The 21,847-nt window shown below is 44.9% G+C and overlaps 1 protein-coding gene across 2 annotated transcripts in view; it reads left to right on the plus strand.

The window, feature by feature from the left end:
* Positions 1-2,105: 2,105 nt before the first annotated feature.
* The window catches only part of pik3c2b (phosphatidylinositol-4-phosphate 3-kinase, catalytic subunit type 2 beta), a 41,991-nt gene continuing 22,249 nt past the window's right edge, over positions 2,106-21,847 (plus strand). For both annotated transcript variants that reach the window (XM_029113900.2, XM_029113901.2), the window contains exons 1-10: positions 2,106-2,402; positions 7,927-8,874; positions 9,430-9,530; positions 9,703-9,863; positions 11,682-11,802; positions 15,136-15,247; positions 18,683-18,762; positions 19,019-19,082; positions 19,469-19,615; positions 20,425-20,458. In XM_029113900.2, coding sequence (XP_028969733.2) covers positions 8,026-8,874; positions 9,430-9,530; positions 9,703-9,863; positions 11,682-11,802; positions 15,136-15,247; positions 18,683-18,762; positions 19,019-19,082; positions 19,469-19,615; positions 20,425-20,458 — 1,669 coding nt within the window. In that variant the 5' untranslated portion in view covers positions 2,106-2,402; positions 7,927-8,025. The remainder of the gene's footprint in view (positions 2,403-7,926; positions 8,875-9,429; positions 9,531-9,702; positions 9,864-11,681; positions 11,803-15,135; positions 15,248-18,682; positions 18,763-19,018; positions 19,083-19,468; positions 19,616-20,424; positions 20,459-21,847) is intronic.

Below are 21,847 nucleotides of genomic sequence, written 5' to 3' on the forward strand. Positions count from 1 at the left end.
CCTGCATTGTTTTATGGTACTTCCCAACATTGACGCTATATTGGAGGAAACTGAGCTGCATTCAATAGCCTAGGTTTTTTTATGAATGTTCAGGTAAAAAATATGCTTTAATATGATTTTAATTTAGTATTGACATTTGTACTGCATTTGCATTCATTGCACATTACACATTCCATTGGTAATATACGTATACCTATATACCTTTAAATACTTGTACATTTTCTGCCCTCTGCACTTCTGGTTGGATGCTAATTGCATTTCATTGTACTGTACTAGCACTGTTCAATTAAAATAAAGTTTAATCTAATCTAATCTAATTTTCCTTCACTCCATATGGTCACAAATTGAAGTATTGTGTATTGTGTTGTGAATGTTGGCTCAAGTGGATTTTGTGTAACATGTCCTTGTTGCTTAAACAGTCCCTATATGTTGTCTTCCACTAGCAGCTCCTTTACTCCTTTAGAGCCGAGGGGACGAAGATGGGGTTCATTGCAATTTATATGGGATTTAGCCAGTGACTGAAATAGTGTCCTACAGTGCCTTTAATTGGGGGCTTTTTCTACACCAGCAATCTAATTAGATAATATGTACATTGTCCTAAACTGTGTCTAGGTAAGTCTGCCATTGCAAATGACCTTATCCCCCAAACTGTTTTACCTGGCTATGCAGATGAGACAACATCATCAGTCATCAGTCAGTAACTCGAAACGCCCATAGTTGAAACCAAGTGAATTTGAACTCGGTTTTAACACAGTTGTGATGAAAGCATATATCTGGGCCGTTTCCCCGTTAGGAGGTCCAAACATTCACAGGTCCTCAGATCCAGCAGCGTTTCAAGCATCTTGACAGACTGCGTCCTCGCTCAGCGTAGATCCCAGTACACTCCAGAGGACCACTCTGGGACAACATGGCTCATCAGCAGGGCATAGCTCCCTGTCACCCAGGACCACCACAACCAGCAGTGTGAGCTAGAAAGATTCTCTGTGGACTCACCACAGCTGTCTGTCTGTATTGGATTTTTTTAATAAAATGTATCACCCTCGTTTTATATTCATGGAATATTTTACTTTTAATGGAAAGAGAGAGAATGTCATAAAGATAAATGTGTGTGACCTAGTTTACTACTGCAGAACACATGATACATTAACAACACACAAATACAGCGTGTTGTCTCCTATTTGAATGTGCACTTTATGGGTAGTTTACGATGAGGCGTGTGACACTTTGGACAAGGCGTAATTGTAGCAGGATAACAAGTGCATGCATTTGTACAGAGTGTTAATCACTTTCAAGCAAACTTTGTTAAATTATTCAAAAGCAGAATTAACACTGATCACTCCATCACTTTAATGCCATAAGCCTAGGTGGGGGGGGGGGGGGGGGGTACTGGGCTAATGGGCTCTCAAAAGGAGTCCCAACTTTCTCTTCTAGTTTTTCTTTTGGCAGCAGCAGCAGTCACTTCGGATCATCACACATGAGGTAACACAAGGCAAGGTCACTGGTGCAAGTCAGGCGGCATAGAATGGAATGGTCAGCCAATGGACTTCCAGGTGGTGGACTCATGTTTGGAGAACAAGGTGAAAACTCACAGTGCAAGCTTATGTTATGTTTGTCATTTTAGTTCAAGTATGTGTCCTTTAAGCTTTGAAGTGTATTATCTTCTTCAGGGCTTCCCCAACTCCATGCTCATGAAGAGGCCCACATCTCCACCCAGCCCTGAATCCAGATACCTGTCCTCACCAGACTGTATTCATTACTGATAAAGTGCTCAATCCACCTGGCAAACGTTCAATACTGGAATCCCTGATATTTTTCGAATCTCACGTTTTGTCCCTTTTATTGTAATGTATTCTTTGCGCCATGTTTGTGTTAGTGTAGCCTATGTATTGCCTGTTTGCACACTGTCACCTTCTCCTCTGATTTGTCTGTATTATCCGTCGTCTCTGTATTATTATTTTGTTTTGACTGTGAAATTATGATATGATTAAAAATGGTGATAGAAAATAGGGGACGCTTTATACAATCTGACCGCCAGAGGTCACGTTCCTCCAGGTTATTACCACACACCCCTCGAACCACCACACACCACAAACACTGATGAGAAAGCGATGCGCAGCGCATCAGAAAAACCTAAAACCTCAGCAACTCGGTGACAAAATAACTGGGTTATGGTGGCGAGAGGAGCCTGCTGTATTGTTCAACAATTAGGGACGCGGTTACGAATTTGCGATCGGGGTTATGCGTATTATATCAACAATATCAGACACCGGGAACTACGGCCGATTAATTGTTGGATACAGTTTGGAAACAACAATATGTGGAATCAATATTTGAGCAGCCTGAAAGCAGAATAATTCGGATATTATGGCACCAACCCGTTGGCGGCCATAGAGCAGAAGCAGGTACGGGATTTTTCTACTGGAATTCATAATCAACGTCCACGCAGACGTTACATAGCAAACGGAAAAATGTGTTTTGTTGCATGGTGCATTTCGTGAGAAATGAAGTTGGTCGCTCATACTCTGCTTGCAGTAAAATATCGACTGCGCTATTGCTGTCGCGCTAACACTGTTCAATGGCAGACCAAGGAACTGGGTCTAGCTATTAAGATGATTCTATAATCATTATCGAAGCAGTATACGAAATGATAAACAAAATAGGCTAGGCCCACAATGTGGGCAACATAAATAAATATTTGGAGATGTTTTTGTGTTGGTACAACGTATCCTAGTAATCAAACCTCGGCTATGACATGAAACAGCGTGACAAGTTAGGTGGGTGCCACGGTGAAACCAACCAAAGCGAGATATGCGCTGTGACATTGTTTTGAAGTCACAAGCTGTCAAGTGGGTAGGTTTCATTCAGTCGGCCATGTCACGAAATATCCACCGAACTGTGACTTCAAACAGATGTTGCTGGGCTAATTGTGCCAATGTTAAGGAAGGAGTTGGGAGTTTTAAAAGCGCGTGGCATATGTGCATAATGTGTCAGGTTTATAACGAAAAATAAACAATACACACCTAGCCTTAGTATTGAACATGCATGCAAAATGTCCGGCTGACATCACTTTGTAAACTAGAGAGCGAAAGAAACGTAATTGATTTATTTTCACTTCCATAGGAGAAAAAACATGTTATTAAGAGCCAGGTCGCTATGCATGTCTAAAAGCTATATGACCATGTAGCATTTGCATTGAACTTTATGAAGGACAGTGTTTACCTTCTATCCGATCTGTAAATTAATGTAACCTTTGGAATATGGGAACCAGATGCCCCAAACCCAGAACACATGCATACTCCCACCCTCCCTGTGGCTCTCATTCCCCCCCTTTCTTCCTGGCTCTCTGTCTTTCTCCCACTCTTCACCAAACTGCAGCTGGTGTAACTCCCAGCCTAGTAACAACTGACAGGATCAGTTTTTCCAAAGCCAGTCCTATCCTTAAAGTGACAGGTCATGCTATAATCAAAGTTAATCATACCTCAGGACTTGTATTTATCAGGTGGCCAGGTTTGGACCTGGCATCAGGTTCTTTCTCTCCATAACAATCTGATTCAATATATTGTAAAATGATAATCGAAGCCACACGACATACATTCAGAGGTTGAGCCTGGTCTAAAGTAGCATAATGTAGTGCAAAGTGCATACTCATCACCATCTGTTGAACAGACCCGGCAATATGCCTTAATAGGAGCAATCTGCAAGCCAGGCCTTAATCCTAAATGAATAGGAAAGATTGGCTCTACCTAATTCCATTCTGGGATCAACTGTCCTATTGTTCTGCTCCAAACAGAGGAAGTTATGCCATAATATAAAAGCCTATTGCTTTTATTGGAGATATTCACATAACATGACGTGATTCTTGGCCGAGCTCAGCTCGCACCAAGTAGGATCGCCTAACTGCAGCTAATAAAATAGCTTACAAGCATTTAGAAATGATCCACACCTCCACAGCCTTGAATAAACCCACTCCTATTCCCTGTTTATTCTTAGCAGTGTAGACGTTTAATATTAGCATTTCTGCTCCTAAAGCCCCTGATTGTTAACAATGCATGCGCTTCAACACTACTGGTCTAACTGGTCTAACAACCCCTCTTAATCCTAAGTGTCTTCAACATTTCACTGATGTCAGGAGTTAACCTGGGTTTAGCTGGGGAGTCTGTTGGCCTTGGCGACCTCAGTCTAACATCATTGATAATGATGTGTAATATGTCTTTGGAAACAACATGCCCTCAATGGCATTTGTATTATTGTTGTTTATATCATGTCGATGTCAACCGCGGCGCACAGTAAACTTGCTTTACATCAGGAGATCTACTAATGAAGTGTTAAAAGTCGTAGGTTCCAGTTGCGGTGTACTTTGACTTTATCCTGCCCTGATTTTCTTGTGTTTATTTTGAAAACCAAAGCTAAGATCTATCATGGTAACCTGGGACATATGCCAAGGGAGTGTAAAATGTTGCCATGGCTTCTATCTGCCGATACACACCTCGTACCATAGTCCTGGAATATTGAACTCTTGCTCTACGGGGGCCGGAGTTTTCTGTCCCTGATTAATGAGGAAAAAGGGAGTGGAACAGGCTTTGAAGGTCTGTCTTTAATACCCCTGCTGTATACTGTGGGATGTTGAGTGCTGACTAATTTTCTGACTGAATGAGTTGGCATTGGTGTACAGTATCCAATCCATTTTAAGACTACATGCAGGTACACACACACACACACACACACACACACAAAAGCAATCTAACGAAGGATAGAGATAGATAGAGAGTCTTTGCTTCTGTTAACAATAATCAAGCTCAATGGTCGTCACTTTAGACTCTGAAAGACTTCATAAGGCCACGTTGTCAACTATAGACCTTGAAAGGCTTTGTAAGACCAGGTTGTCAACTATAGACCTTGAAAGGCTTTGTAAGACCAGGTTGTCAACTATAGGCCTTGAAAGACTTTGTAAGACCAGGTTGTCAACTATAGACTCCAAAACATTTTCTAAGACCAGGTTTGTTAACTATAGACTCTGACACATTTTCTAAAACCAGGTCTTCACTATTGACTCCGAAACGCTTTGTCAGTCCAGGTTGTTTAAAGACTCTTAGGGGACAGAGATGAAGGATTGGAGCGTGGTTGGTGGATGAAAGACAAGAAGATTGATGTTGAATGACTGACGAAGGGCTGATGGTGGATGACAGAGGGGGGGGGGGTGGATGAGTGAGGGATACTGGTGTATCTCTTCAGTGCTTCGTGTGTGTGTGTGTGTGTGTGTGTGTGTTTAATAGTTTTGGCCAGTGGGTGGGTGGGTCGGAGGGGGAGGGGTGTGGCGATGACAGCGGCCTCTTTGTCTCTGTATTGCAAAGCCGTGTGAACGTGTCTGAGTCTGACCGTACTCACGTGACACACACAGACCCCCCCCTACTCATCCTTTGTTCTTTCAATCTGGGGACCCCCCAATTGAATGGGATTATATCCCTCTGGGGGACAGATTCCAGGGGGTTGAATCTGGCCTCAGTCCCCCATTCTCTAACCACTCCCAGTTCATCTTTCTCCAACAATGTGACGCTGCCTCTGTATCCACCTCCCTCCACTCTCCTCAGCCCCACTCTGGGTTGCTTCCCCTGGGCTAAAAGCCTTGCAGTCTGCCCCCTGTGTGAAGAATCCATGGAGGGTAGGATCCAGCCCCACCTTCCCTTCTTTCATTGATCTCATTTTGTGCTGCTCCCTCTGGGCTATTGGGTCAGGCCCTGTTGGCCTTCCCATGCCAGAGCCTCCAGAATAGTCCGAATTGTTCTAGTGGATCAGTTGACTAATATCTTCTGGTAAGAGAGACAGCATACATCTGCATTTTCTTGTTACTGCTCTCTTTCCCTATCTCTTGTGTGTGTTCACATTTTTTTCTCATCTGGTGAGACCCCAAGGTTAAAGGGTATTTTCTCTCTTTGGGGTTAGGTTTAGGCAAAAAGTTACAATTAGGGTCAGGAGTTAGGTTTAGGGTTAGGGAAGATTAGATTTTGAATGGAAATAACTTTTTGTGTCTCCCCAAGTATAGGTATCCCTGAAGTGTTTTTTTACTTGTTTCCTCAAGTTTATATTTGTATTTCTTTTTATTCAGAAACCTATGATAATCCAGGTGTGTGTGTGTGACAGTCAACTTCAGGACAGACTTGATCTAATTCATGTTCTACTTTTTAAATAAAACAGGCGTGAAATTCAAATTAAATATTATATACTGCACGCTTTAAATAATTTGGTACGCCTATCCATTATTTTCTTTGAGATTTCTCAGAAATGTCATGGGGCTTTTCACTTCAGTAATAAAAGCTGCATCGTTGCAGACTTGCAGAAAGGGGCCAGTGGAGGCTCTAATTAGCAACCATTTCCACTCCCTCAGCGCTGGGAAACATATGCATATGGTGGAAGCTCGCGTCAATGTGCAAATGGACTGCTCTGTTCAATGGGATCATTGGGGATTTAGCGTGTGTGCGTGTGCGTGTTTGTGCGTGTGTCAAACTCTTCATCTGCTGATGTCTGGAGCTGAGCCTGTGTTTATAAACACATTTGGGTTTTGGCTGACATGCTTCCTCACACCTTAAGTCTGGTTCAGTACAGGAGTTATGAGCTGTCTCTAATGTATTCTCACATGCTTTGTTCATGCCAGTCTGGTTCAGTGAAGGAGTGATCTATTTCCCTAATGTATCTGGCCACATCACATTTTACAAAAGCTCTTAAAAGGAACAGAGTGATGAAATGGAAGCTGTTTGCCAAAGGTGTTGATAGGTTGTGTGCTGATAAAGTTTTAAATTCCACTTTCAAATTCACTCACTCTCTGTCCCTCTCTCTTTTTCACACACACACACACACACACACACACACACACACACACACACGCACACAGTACACAAGGTTTGTTGGAAGGACTGTATTGTTTCAGTCTGCTTTTCCAATGGCCCATATGTTACACTCTGTGTTGAGTCAGCATATTCTCTCCCTGGGACCTGAGTGCTATAATACAAAACAAACCATGTTTTCCAAATAGCTTCATTTAGCTTCCCATTCTGCTTAGCCTTCATCCTATTATGAGGGTAGATTTTGCTCATTGATCTTTTGCTGACTATGGCTAGCCTGTATATGTGATTATAAGTGTTTATTGAGACAATATTTAACTGTCAAACCATGGTGGAGTCATTGTTTTAATTTGTCATTTAAAATGAAAGAAAAGTTATCTTGCAAATTGAGCAGACTTGAAAAGGCCTCTCCATTTCTTTGGAATTCCATCACTTAATGCCTACCCAACCAGTGAGAACTTCCTGAAGGAGGGTGTTCTGGGTCAAAGGTCAGACTCTGTGTTTCTGTGAGAGTGGCCCGCCTGGTCTCCATGGTAACCGGGGTGAGGAAAGGTCAGGTGCCCCCCGTCCTTCGTGTGTAACAGAGGCAGTAAAAAACGGCGTTATAGCTCTGTCTTCCATTGTCTTCTCACAGACCTCTTCTTTCCCTCTCTCACAGGAGATTCACATACAACATGCCTCTCCATCACTGTCTCGGTCCTGAACCAGACAAGCCAGGTTTGCTAGCCTCGTGTTGGCTTGTCTGGTTCAGGACCGAGACAGTGATGGAGAGGGATGTCGTATGTGAATCTCCTGTGAGAGAGGGTAAGAGGAAGAGGTGTATAAGGTTAGAGAATGCTGAACCACCTTCTTTCCTTTAGACATGTTTCAGTGCTCATGGGGCACTTCCTCAGCTGTGTACCGTGAAGGAGTGAGGCCATATTATGGTTGAAACATGCCCATGGGGGGATCAGGAATCTGGCCTGTAATTCTGCTGAGTTGAACCAGGCATTACATTGGCATGTATTCACAACCGTTAGTCTTTTCTCACATTGACTTTGGTTCCTCTGTTTGACTCTTTCTGATAACCTCCCTCTCTCTCCCGTTCCAGAGTGTATTCTGAGCTCCATGTTTCTTCTGGGGAAGCCCTAGCACCGGTGTTCCTCGCCTCCCTCCCTTTCCTGTCGGCGGTGGCTCCCCCTGTGGGACCATGTCGGCAGCTCAGACTCAGAAAGACAGCGATGGTCCGTGGGGCCTGGATTCCCTGGGCCTGAGCCAGAGAGAGCTGGTACTGGCCGAAGCCCTCCAGATGGAATATGATGCTCTGTCCAGACTCAAGCAGGACAAGGGGGTGGACGGCCAGGGGCCTAGCAGCCAGGGTGTGGGCAGAGTGCCCGTGCTGCCCCCTCGGGAGAGCCAGAGCCATGGCCCCGCCCTCCCGCCCCGTCCCGGCCACAGTCCTCCCGGAGGGGGAAGCTTGCTGAGAGGGCTGTCTGGCTCTGACCCCTCCCTCGACCACCTCCAGCCTGGGGGGTCCCACTCTCCGCGGCCCTCCCCAGCCAGGTCCACCCCTCCACGGGACATCTACAGGAAAGAGCCGCTCTATATCTTGGAGAGTCCAGGAAAGGGAGACTACCTGAGCTCCAGCTATGGGGGGTCAGGGTCTAGCTATGGTCCTCTTTTGGCCCCCCCAAAAGGCTTCCACCCTCCTCCAGGTGACGTCCCCCCCACTGTACCGCCCAGAACCCCCCTTGCCCAGTCGTCTGAGTCCCTCCTGGCCCCCAGACAAACTACAGTTCCCCGGGATGTCAACCTGTTCACCCCTGAGGTGGACCAGCCCAAACTGTCGTCCGGGGAGATGCTTAGTTACGAGAGCCTCAACGATGCCCTCTCCAAACTCAATGGGGATTGGTCGTCGCCAAGGGGTAGGCGGGCCAACGGAGACCAGTCAGGGAAGCCGGTAGCTCGGAGTAAGACCCTCCCCCCTCAGGTGCCCCCCCGTACATATGTACCTGTGCAGAAGAGTAACAAGAACCACCGCCGAGTGTCGGCCGACCCGGTAACTATGACAGGGTTATGACACTCTTGACAGCTTCATTACATGGCTTAGATTAAATACAGCCTTTTCCTATTGTGAACATTATCTCACCCTTAGTTAATATTTGGGCTTTCTTAAAAAAAAAAAAGATTAGTGATTGATGGCATTAAATAGATTAGTTTGCAATTTATAATTTCTAATGCATTGATTTACAGGATTGTAACAGGACAGAAATACAAAAATTATCAAGACGTTTTTTTTTTTTTAACACAGTCTGTTTAACACTTGTGCTAGTACAGTGTTTAAGTAGACCTTCTGTCTACCTATGGAAGACATCCACCGTTCCAGACATTTTAGGTTTGTGATTTCATCTGTTTGGGTAATATGGTACGTGGTCATTTAAAGACTGTTTCTGCTGTTGACGCCGGGATAGTACCACAGGGGTCCACCTTCCATTCGGACAGAGGAACTTCTTGCAATGTGTCATTTGGTCTTAACCCAGCTTATTTCAGTCCAGACCCGTTTATTAAAGTCTAGTTTCATGACTGACTGTCACACTGACTCTGTGATTGACAGGTGTCCCTGGGTCCCAGGATGAACGGTTTTGGCTACGAACTCTTCCAGGTGTCGGAGGAGAGAGACGAGGAGGTGGCTGCCTTCTGTCACATGCTTGACGTGTAAGTATCAACGTGTCGCGCCATCACCCTGTCATCCTCAGTAAGGATATTGTTGTGGTTGTGGTCAAACTGGCCTGAAGTAATGGCTGTCTGCGGTTACGGTCAATTCTTTGTCAGGCTGTGTGTTACCTGTTAATAACTAATAATTCCTGTTTGTTGTGGTTCTGTTCAGGTTGAGGTCGGCACATCCGTGCAGCGTCCATTCTAAGAACTCTGGGTTTGTGTGGTCACCCTCAGTGGGGCCCGAAGAGCTTCAGCAGGGGTTAGGGGTCAGCGTCAAGGTTACGGTCATCAGTGATCACTTCAGAGAACCCATCACCTTTACCTGTGACGGTGAGTGACACACTCATTGCTGAACACACCGGTTCAACCTGCTGTCACCTCTCTCTCACACACTAAGCCAATAGGATGTTTGCTTCCCAAAGTCTTGTCCAAGCCACTGTAGTTTTCCCCTGGGAATGTTTTGGCCAGGATGTGGAATATTGAGAGTGGGGTTATTTACATTATATTATTAGTGGTACAATGTTGTAAAAAATATGTCAATCCTGATTATACATTGCGGTATCTGCATGATCTGTGGGAAGTACTGTATGTTATATGTTCATACATTTGGCTCGAGGTTAGGGAGTAAAGCTCAGTTTTCACCTAATTCTGTGGACTGTCTTATTTTGAATTCGAGAGAGTCTGCCTATAGCTTCGTCTCTCAATACCAAGGCTATGATCATGGAGTCTGCACGAGGTCGCCCAAGGCTTTGCCTAATTTGGTGTCAGTTACAGTTGTCAGGAATTCTGCCACTGTGTTCTCTCAAGGGCAAGGTAGCATTTCAATTCTTTCAGATTTTTTGGGACTTGATTATTTAATGTGTGAAATACTTCGGTTTTTGTTTTGTTATGATTTGGTTAGGTCTAGCTATGTCGCTGTCATGAGGTTCTGTTGGGTTTGTTAGTGTTTGTAAACCGAACCCCAAAACCTGCTGCTTACATGGTTCTCCTCTAAGTTAATCTCTCTGTAATGAAGGCTTTATTATGGTGAATCGCTCTCCTTGAGGTGAGTGTGCAATTCAAAAGATATTTATTGGATTGTGATTTTTGCCTTATTTGTGGTTTTGTGCTGTAGTCTGGGGATACTTTAGGAGCAGCTGGTTAGAAAGTGAACAGCAGATGTAACTACCATAGACGACAATGGGTCCTATAACTGATGGAGAATTCTAAGATAGATCTTGACTGGGATGTTGACTTATGTTGGTCTTGCCTTGTCTCTCAGGTGCTAAGGTTTAAGCAGAGGTTCAGGGATTCTTTTGTTTCCTTTACAGCATCTGTGTCTATGTTTGGTTTTGTTCTTGGCAGCTGCACATTTTCTGGAAATATTTTTTTTACTACCTTTCTGACAAACTGACTAAGGATTTTCCAGGTTGGGTGATCAGATGTTGTCTCCAAATATTGTGGAAGATGCCAGAAACTGAGTATAATTTTGGACGACTAATTTGAATTGTTGGTAGGTAAGTTGTATATAGTAGTTTAGTGTGCATTCAGTATCCAGAGGTGTTTTGTGTTAGGAGGATTTGCTCTGTAGCTTGTTCTCTCCCAGGTTGCGCTCACTGAGTGGTCAGGTTGCGCTCACTGAGTGGTCAGGTTGCGCTCACTGAGTCTGTACATGGTCAATCTATACACTGTTCTGCTCTGCATGTGGTGTTTGTTGTCTTTGTCTGTATGTCTCACTCGCTCTTTAACCTCCAATCCTGTCAGACACAGTAGTTGTTTCCTGCTGCTTCATCATGTAAGTGTCTTTGTGGTAAACACCATCTGTCAGTTACTAGGTATTTTGCTGATCACTGTTCCTGTCAGTAAAATAGCTAGGTTACTGTGGGTTCCCCTGCTAACCAATCATTTTTCATTCTCCACCAATACAGTCAGATCAGACAGTTAAAATTAAAAGAACACCCTTGTACTCTCTCTTACCGTAATGTACTGTAAATCCGCTGTCTGATCTTTGCATCTGATTCTGTTTCCGTAATACTTCTCTAGATCTCTCTCTCTTAATGTACTGTAATGTACTGTATGTCTGTATATTGTCTGATCTTTGCCTCTGATTCTGTTACCGTAATATGTAAATGTGTGTTGTGTAAAGCGGCTTTAATCTCTGTGTCTTAGTGTCATCAACGGTGGACCTGTTGATCTACCAGACGTTATGTTACGCTCATGATGACCTCGACCACATTGATGTTGACCACTATCTCCTCAAAGTCTGTGGTCAGGCCGAGTTCCTACAGAAGTAAGGAAAAACCATCAACCCCTTCCTTTTTGCCTCTTTCACGCCTTCCCTATTCTCCATTATTTTTTCTCTCCTGCCTGTTGGTCTATGGTATGACTGTGCGCTCTACTACGTTATGACTGTGTGCATTCTACAGTACGATTAAAACAGGCAGCTGGCATCAGGCTTACAGTATTTGAGTGTTTTTAAGGTCATTGTCTGACGGAGGCAAGACGAACACATTCACACAAACACACAGGCACGTACCCTTTCAGTTCACACTCCTAACAAGCCGTTGGCTTGGTAACACAAAGCTCTTTTCCCTCCTCTCTGTTCCACCCTCCCCTTCCCCCCTTTGTCTGTCTTTCTCTCCCTCTTCCTCTTCCTCTCCCTCCCTCTCTCCGGGCTCCATGCCCGGCCCATTGTGGATGGGTGCCAGGGGGCAGCCCGTCTGTGCTGAGGGAGAGGCGGTGCCGTCCGGTCCACCCCCACCGCGGAGCAGGCCCGGTCAGGGTGGAATGAGGAGAAGAGACTGTCACTAATCATAATACATCACCAGCCGTCTTCAGTTGGCCCCGAGGGTGGGACCGGGTGGGACCGGGTGGGACCGGGTGGGACCGAGAGGTGGAGAGTGTGAACACACATGCATGTGATTAAACGGCTGTTCTGTAAGGCAGAGGGCCTTATCAGGACTGAGGAGAGCCTTGGCTATAGCTCTGCTCTCAATCCTGTCGTGTGTGTGTGTGTGTGTGTTTGTGTGTGTGCGCGTACGTGCATGCATGCGCGTGTGTGTGTGTGTGTGTAGGAGGGTGTACATGGAAGAGGTCTCTGAAAATATGTTGAGGCTTTATCAAACAGACAGTGTACTTTAGTTTTCGGTCTCTTTTGGGAGGGAGAGATCTGAGCTATGTGTGCACTTGATTCCATATCTGCATTTCCATGTTAGTCATTCAGTTGAGGGTTGCAACCACTGCGTGCATTTAAAATGCATAAGCCAGATGGGGCAATCATACAACTCTGTAGTAGTAAATACATTCTACTCAGTGAAGTAGCCTTCACCAGACGTCTGTGTCAGAAGGAAGACGATACGTGAACATAGCAAGCGTTCGTTCATGATGGCAACGGACAGGGTGGCTGGTTATTTATTTTAGGCCATGCCGTGCCGTGCTGGCCTCATCGGGACAAGGGCAGGTTTGACTGGGCGGATCGGGCACTGACCTCTTGGAGTGGAGGGATGGCCGAGAGCCCATATGTGGCGGAATGCAGAGGTGGACATGTAGGGTTTGAGCACTGCCTGACGTTAGTGAAGGGAAGCTCCCTTGGCTATGTACTTACAGTAAGCATCGTGGTTTTATAGTGGATGCGAGCTGTGAACTGGAAGCCAGCGGAGTGAGCACAGGGACTTGGGATAACGTGGGAAGGTTGAGCAGCACGTGGGCTTTTGTAGGATTCCGGTGGCACATGTTGGGAGCCCCACCAACTGTGACTAGCCCCTTCTCAGGGACAACCTCTACGTACCTTTTCAGAAGCAAACTTCACAAGAAGGTTTAGGTATAAAACTTAGTTTATGGTGATTAAGTTTGAGAAAGTAGGCATTTGAGTGACACAATATATTAGTTTTGAAAAGTCAAGACAGAATGGTGTGTGTTTGGTTTCTGGTCCTAATGTACACTGTATAATGGAAGCCCTCAATTGTGGCTGCTTTTAACAAGCTCTACTGATGTCTGTGGGCTGAACTAAACCTCAATGTATTTCCCCTGAACGCAGACACAAGCCCCTGTCCCTGTACACACACACACAGACATTAGCCCCTTCATTTAAACATGCAAACATGCTAACAAACAGACACAAGCCCCTACCTCTAAACACAAACAGGCAGACAATAGTTCCTGTAAGCACACATATAGACTGACAGTAGGCCATTCCTCCATACACCCACAGACATTAGCCCCTACCCTCTAAACACACACACACATGCAGAAAACAGTTATTTTAAGAACACATAGACTGACAGTAGGCCCTTCCTCCATACACCCACAGACACTAGCCTGTTCCTCCACAGTAACTGCATGTCTAGCCACAATGGGCTTCCCCCTAAACATGCCCCCTCTCCAACACACACACACATGTATGCAGCTGCTCTGGGCTCGAGAAGAAAAGAAACGCACATACAGTACATACAAACAAATCTACACACCTACACACACACACACACACACATGCAGCTGTTCTGGGCTAGAACTACATCACATAAGGCTCACTGTGGAGCATCTGTAGAACGCATCTGAGCTTGCTGATTTCCTCTGGAAAGACGTGTGTGTGAGTGTGTCTGTGTGTTTAGGTTTGTATGTGCGCTTCTGTTTGTTCTTGGGCGCTGCACGCTTGTCTTTCAGGCCTACAGCTGAACAGCAGAAGGAAGTATGTTTTCCCCTGATAACCTGGTAAAAGTGGGCGGGACTTCCTCTGTGTACTGATGTCATTGTTGAACTGAGCTGTCAATCAAGTTGCTGCTTTGTTGCACTGATGTTTCAGCTCTCCCCCTCTTTTCCCTCCTCATCTATGCAGCAAAACAATCACCTACCAATGAATGGCATGTATTATTGTAGATTTCCTCAGTGTATTTTTAAGTACAGCAGCATCACAGTATTGTTGTCCCCATGGATACATTTTTCTCTCTAATAGGCAAAGTTTTCCATTGTATTTCTGATGAATGTATTTGTTCTATTACTCAGATCTCTCTCTCCTTCCCTCTCCCTCTCTGTCTCATCCCTCTCCCTCTCTGTGTCTCATCCTTCTCCCTCTCTGTGTCTCATCCTTCTCCCTCTCTGTGTCTCATCCCTCTCCCTCTCTGTGTCTCATCCCTCTCCCTCTCTGTGTCTCATCCCTCTCCCTCTCTGCGTCTCATCCCTCTCCCTCTCTGCGTCTCATCCCTCTCCCTCTCTGCGTCTCATCCCTCTCCCACTCTGCGTCTCATCCCTCTCCCACTCTGCGTCTCATCCCTCTCCCACTCTGTGTCTCATCCCTCTCCCACTCTGTGTCTCATCCCTCTCCCACTCTGTGTCTCATCCCTCTCCCACTCTGTGTCTCATCCCTCTCCCACTCTGTGTCTCATCCCTCTCCCACTCTGTGTCTCATCCCTCTCCCACTCTGTGTCTCATCCCTCTCCCACTCTGTGTCTCATCCCTCTCCCACTCTGTGTCTCATCCCTCTCCCTCTCTGTGTCTCATCCCTCTCCCTCTCTGTGTCTCATCCCTCTCCCTCTCTGTGTCTCATCCCTCTCCCTCTCTGTGTCTCATCCCTCTCCTTCTCTGTGTCTCATCCCTCTCCCTCTCTGTGTCTCATCCCTCTCCTCAGTTCCCAGACGATGGCAGGTTTGGAGTATATTCAGCAGTGTCTGAAGTTTGATTGGGACATTTGTCTCTTTCTTACCAAGAGAGGATCTGTCAACACTGAACTGTGTCGCACTGTGAGCAGCGCACACACACACACACACACACACACACACACACACAAATGCATGCACAAGCTCATTACGCAAGCACACTTTATTAAGATCCCAAGCTTGAATTCACCCTATCAAAAAGGATCCAACCATGTTGTTCGGTACTGTACCTTTTACCCGGTTAGTATGACTGAAAACACATTCGCATGTGGCCCCACTGACCTGGAAGCAATTAGGGTTAACTACCTTGCTCCGGGACAGAATGACAGATTCTTCACATTGCTGGGTCGGGTTTCGGTCTATCAACCTTTCAATTACTGGTCAGAAGCTGTAACTATGGACCACCGTGTTGCCCCAAATATCACAACAGCCCCTGAATGTGGGACAATCAAGGGTACAGTGTCCCCTCGCTGAAACACAAAAAGTAAAGGGAACAAGTAGGCCGCGCTCTGCCAGATATCAGAGCCGCTTATATTTACTGTCCATGCTTCTAACAAGGGGCTTGTACTTAAAGGAGAAATTGTTTATTTGCAACTGTAGTTAACCTTAGCAGCTAACGTTATAACATGTGGTCCAGAATTCTCATTTTTATTGCCTTTCCTGCCTAAGCTTAGGGTGACCAGACTCAAGAGGGTGAAATATGGGACAGTCATTTCACCCCCCCCCCCCACACCTCACACGCACACCACACACACCCACCCACCTACCACCTACACACAATGCACAAAAAGAAGGGCCTACTACTTTACCGTACATCAAATCATATTATCCAGTACACAAATACAGTACATTGTGTTTGTACCGAGTGAATTGCATTGAAGCAACAAAAGAGCGTTTCACTCAGAACAACACATTGCCTCTCTCTGGCAAAGATTAACTGTTTCCACTGTAAAAGGTATACTATAACAGAATATTGCATATGTGACAAATTAATGACTTGGATTGAAACAAGAACAAGTGAGTGTTTGCATTCCGGATAACGTGAACACATTAAGCTCTGAGAAAAGGAACCATGCAAGCCTAGTTCAGATAATTTTTTTTCCCAAATTGGATTCAAACCCGGGTGTCCCATGTGAGAGACTGTGTCTTTTCCCACTACACCACAGAACTATACATTTGCTGAGTGCCGGTATGGCATTTCAACATTAGATCATTTTGTCACTCATTCACATCACGCCAAGTTTGAATATTTCTCTAGACACCATTAAGCATTGTTTTAAATTAAATAGTTTCTTATTAAGTTTACCTCCACCACAAATAGCATCTATGAACTTTATGGCTTTTGCCACTGGCCATTTTAACCCTTTATTTGCCAGTAATAGGCTTACTAGTATCTACTAACTTACTACTTGGAATATTAATAAGATCTGAGCAATTGCTACCAAGACTGAAGATTACACTGCCAAAGATATTCCATTTCATAGCACAGAAATATTTGTTTTTATTTCATTCGTAAATGACATTGATACAATAACAATCAGTTTAGGTGACAAGAACTGTCTTTTTGTCAAATGAAAAGACGAGAGAATCGTGGAAACCCCTACAATTTACAGCCCAAGGGGTTTTTGTAAAGTCTGTATTACCCCAAAAAACATGCACAGATGCATACTTCGAAAAAACCCACCAGAAATAGTCGCAATATGCAGGTAAACTGTTTTATGTCAGGCTTACTATTACGTAGCAACTGAAGGTTGAAGCCAGCAAAGTTTTTGTCTATCCAGAACAAATCCAAATACAGAATACTATTTTGACTGTGACGAGATTCGAACGCGAGACCAATCGTTTGCAGGGCCACTTCTCTAACCATTACGCTATTTAACAAGGGGTAGTCAGTCAGTCACTCAGAAAGGGACATCTGCTCTTCTTGGCCGGCTCCACTTAAGCGGTCCGGCAATTAACACTGCCTTTGTTTCAGGTGTACACAGTAACAACTGTAATAACGTAACAGTCTACTCACTTTTGCTAATTTGATTCATGGGGTGTGGAGTCCGATGGCCTGTTTTCGCATGAGCCAATCTTTCTCAGAGTCCACTTGTCTTTAATGAGTTTGTCATAGAAAGCTGTGTATTTTAATGCAAAATTTACTCGAACAAATAACATTGCCCTCATGGATGGTTGTTATAGCGAGTTAGGATTTTTTGCGCACAGCCGCTTGGGCTTGGCAGCTCGTGAGAACTGAAATGTGATTGGCTCATAGTCTGTAAAATATAAGGAACTTTAAGACTGACAGTGGTGGCAAATCATGACAACCAGTCACATTCGAATGGGCACTAGGTCGGACCAATCAAAAAACAGGACCAAGTGAAAATACGGGCCAAAACATGATTTTTGCCAGACTGTGTAAGCGGAGCCGGCTAAGAAGAGCGAATGTCTCTTATTGAGTGAGTGAGTGAGTGACTGAGTGACAGACTACCCCTTGTTAAATAGCGTTGTCTCTCATATGGAAGACCTACGCTCAAATCAATTGAGAGCAACGACATTTATTAATTTTTTCTGGTAGATTCCATGATTCTCTCATCTTTTCACTTGATGAAAAAGTTAGTTATCGTCGCCTTTATTGATAGTTATTGTATAAATGTCATTCATGAATGAAAGAAAAAAGTATGTTGTTTTACCATGAATTAAAAAAATAAGTTCTTATGACTATTCCAGTAAGTTAGTAGATACTGGTAAAGCTTATTACTGGCTAATACGCTGTTAAAACGGCCAGTGGAAAACGTAATACATAGCCACTATTTGTGGAGGTGAACTTAGTGAGAAACGTTAGTCACTTTAACTGTATCAATTTCATTCACGAATGGCCAATTAACTATTAAAACGGCCAGTGGCAGAAGAGGTTTTGTTCACGATAGAGACAAGAGGCTATAGTAGCACATACAGCTCTGTGTTGTAGTTGTTAACGACACAGCCTTTCACGCGGGCGACCCGGGTTTGAAACACTTTATATTGCAGGCCGGCTGAACTAGGCTTGCCTGGTTTCTTGTTTCTAAATAAATAAGTTGGGACACCTGAAAATGGACTGAAACACGGGACTATCCTTGGAAAAACGGGGCATCTGGTCACCCTACCTAAGCTAGTAGTGCTGGACATAGATACTGTGTAGCTAGGTAGCTAGCTGCTTCCTTCCATGTATAGGCTATACCTGTCAAGCAGAAATAAGGCCAAAAGCATGCTTTTCATGTGTCCCTCCATTGATTGAATTGATTGCCTGTGTTTATTTCAGTTTTCTACAGAGCATAATCACTATTTCTTTTAAACTGGCAACACTACACAATGACCAGACCAAAATAAATACAACAAAATAGTAGTGAAGACACTGAGTCTACAAGTGAATACACCAACAGAAACAACTACTATATTTTTCTGTGTTTCTGTGTGTTGGAAGAGACATTTGTCTCTTCCAACACACACACACACACAGTCACACATCAGATGATGTTAATGTATTGTGATTAACAGGAGGAAGATGATAAGACTGCCTCTACGATGAACCACAGCATCCTGCTGCAAGAGCGACCAATCAAACAGACTGTTACTAGGTGAGGGGGAGGGGTCTAGAGTGCTCAAACTGTTTACTAAATAAGAGATGCACCGTTGAAGGAGATCCATCATCTGATTGGATAACCTGGGTGCCTGTGAAATGAATTGAAATAAACATGGTGTGGACACCAAATGGATCAGCCCAGTCAGCTTTTCTAATATGTTACAGAAGGTTTGTTTCCAAGAGCAATACCAGGCCTTTGATTGGAAGAGGCGTGATTGTCAGTCTAACTAATATTTCCTCTGTTTGAACAGAGAGGCTTTGACTCTACTGCTGGATACCTTTCACAACGAGGCTGAATCCTTCCTTTTGTCAGAGGTAACCCACTACACATGAACAGTCTGCAGCAGTACACACTCTTACACACACACACACACACACACAATACTTTACTATCCTCGTGAGCACCCCAACAATAATTTCTATTTAAAATCATATTTTATCTTAACATAAATACCCTTAACGCTAATTTTAACCCAACCCCAATTGTAACTTTTATCCTGAACCTCCTAATCTAAAAACTAGCCTTTTCCCAGCTGAGATTTCCTGGAAGGTCAAGTGTGCCTTGTTTTACAATCCTTATGGGAATATTTTAGGAAAACATGTACACACATGAAATTGTAGGCAAACAGGTGTGTCTTTTTTATTCCGAGAGCAGATGTGTTCAGTTGACCTTTGTGTTTCCTGCCACCCACTCCCTATAGGTGGAGATGAGCTTACACGTAGAACGGCTCGTCCAATCAGTGAAGGCTCTCTGCAGCTCACTGGCAGCTGTAGAAACGCCTGACATCACTTCTGCCCTCAACCAGCTGCCTGCCTGCCCTTGTCGTCTGCAGCCAAGAGTTCAGAAAGTATGTTCACAGACACACACACACAAGCATATCGTCTTTTAATTGCTGTGCATGTAAATAAACAATGTAGAGCTTCAAAACATGGTTAAAACTATGGAGGTAAACACAAACTTCATGGATTTCCCATTGAACTTGATATCATTCTTAAATTTGTCACACACAAAAAATAGAGGTAAGATAGACATGACATGAAAGCTGTATTCCAATACTCATAGTAGCAAAATGTGTACTACTGTATTATACGACAACCCCGCTTACAAAACAGTTGGAATGCTGCGTAAAATGCTAATAAAAACAGAATGCAATCATGTGAAAATCACTTATCTCTATATTTAATTGAAAATAGTAGAAAGACAGCATGTTGTCAAATGTTGAACTGAGAAATTTTTATTGTTTTTGGAAAAATAAGTGCCCATTTTGAATTTGATGCCAACAGCACGTTTCAAAAAAGTTAGGACAGCGGCAACAAAAGACTAGAAAAGTTGTGTAATGCTAAAAAATGTAACCTGGTGGAATATCAGGAATAATAGCTCTAAAAGTAAAATAAATAAAGATTATTGTTGCGAAACTCCTCTATAAACAACACATGTTGTTTGAAGAGACGAAATCCATGTTTTTGGATAGAAACATAAGATATAATTTTTTCATTACTAAACCACATTTTTGTTTGGTCAGAGTAAGTGGGTTCTGAATACCTAAAGATTAACTCATTTCTTTGATACGGCACTCCTATAACATGAGAACCAAAGGGAGTACATTTATTAAATATATAATGTACCTCTGTGGGATAATTTTTTGTATTTTTTCAGGATCCATCAGTGCTGATTGTTAGAGAGAACCGAGGTAAGTTCCTTTAATAAGCCAGTAAGCATAGAGACACTGCAGGGTGGGCTTTGGAGGACAGAGACACTGCAGGGTGGGGTTAGGAGGACAGAGACACTGCAGGGTGGGGTTAGGAGGACAGAGACACTGCAAGGTGGGGTTAGGAGGACAGAGACACTGCAGGGTGGGGTTAGGAGGACAGAGACACTGCAGGGTGGGGTTAGGAGGACAGAGACACTGCAGGGTGGGGTTAGGAGGACAGACAGAGACACTGCAGGGTGGGGTTAGGAGGACAGAGACACTGCATGGTGGGGTTAGGAGGACAGACAGAGACACTGCAGGGTGGGGTTAGGAGGACAGAGACACTGCATGGTGGGGTTAGGAGGACAGAGACACTGCAAGGTGGGGTTAGGAGGACAGAGACACTGCAGGGTGGGGTTAGGAGGACAGAGACACTGCAGGGTGGGGTTAGGAGGACAGAGACACTGCAGGGTGGGGTTAGGAGGACAGACAGAGACACTGCAGGGTGGGGTTAGGAGGACAGAGACACTGCATGGTGGGGTTAGGAGGACAGACAGAGACACTGCAGGGTGGGGTTAGGAGGACAGAGACACTGCATGGTGGGGTTAGGAGGACAGAGACACTGCATGGTGGGGTTAGGAGGACAGAGACACTGCATGGTGGGGTTAGGAGGACAGACAGAGACACTGCAGGGTGGGGTTAGGAGGACAGAGACACTGCATGGTGGGGTTAGGAGGACAGACAGAGACACTGCAGGGTGGGGTTAGGAGGACAGAGACACTGCATGGTGGGGTTAGGAGGACAGACAGAGACACTGCAGGGTGGGGTTAGGAGGACAGACAGAGACACTGCAGGGTGGGGTTAGGAGGACAGACAGAGACACTGCAGGGTGGGGTTAGGAGGACAGACAGAGACACTGCAGGGTGGGGTTAGGAGGACAGACAGAGACACTGCATGGTGGGGTTAGGAGGACAGACAGAGACACTGCAGGGTGGGGTTAGGAGGACAGACAGAGACACTGCAGGGTGGGGTTAGGAGGACAGAGACACTGCAGGGTGGGGTTAGGAGGACAGTAGCACTGCAGGGTGGGGTTAGGAGGACAGTGACACTGCAGGGTGGGGTTAGGAGGACAGAGACACTGCAGGGTGGGGTTAGGAGGACAGACAGAGACACTGCAGGGTGGGGTTAGGAGGACAGAGACACTGCATGGTGGGGTTAGGAGGACAGAGACACTGCAGGGTGGGGTTAGGAGGACAGACAGAGACACTGCAGGGTGGGGTTAGGAGGACAGAGACACTGCATGGTGGGGTTAGGAGGACAGACAGAGACACTGCAGGGTGGGGTTAGGAGGACAGAGACACTGCATGGTGGGGTTAGGAGGACAGACAG

The sequence above is a fragment of the Esox lucius genome, chromosome 17 (assembly GCF_011004845.1).
Source record: "Esox lucius isolate fEsoLuc1 chromosome 17, fEsoLuc1.pri, whole genome shotgun sequence".
NCBI classification, from domain to species: Eukaryota; Metazoa; Chordata; class Actinopteri; order Esociformes; family Esocidae; genus Esox; species Esox lucius.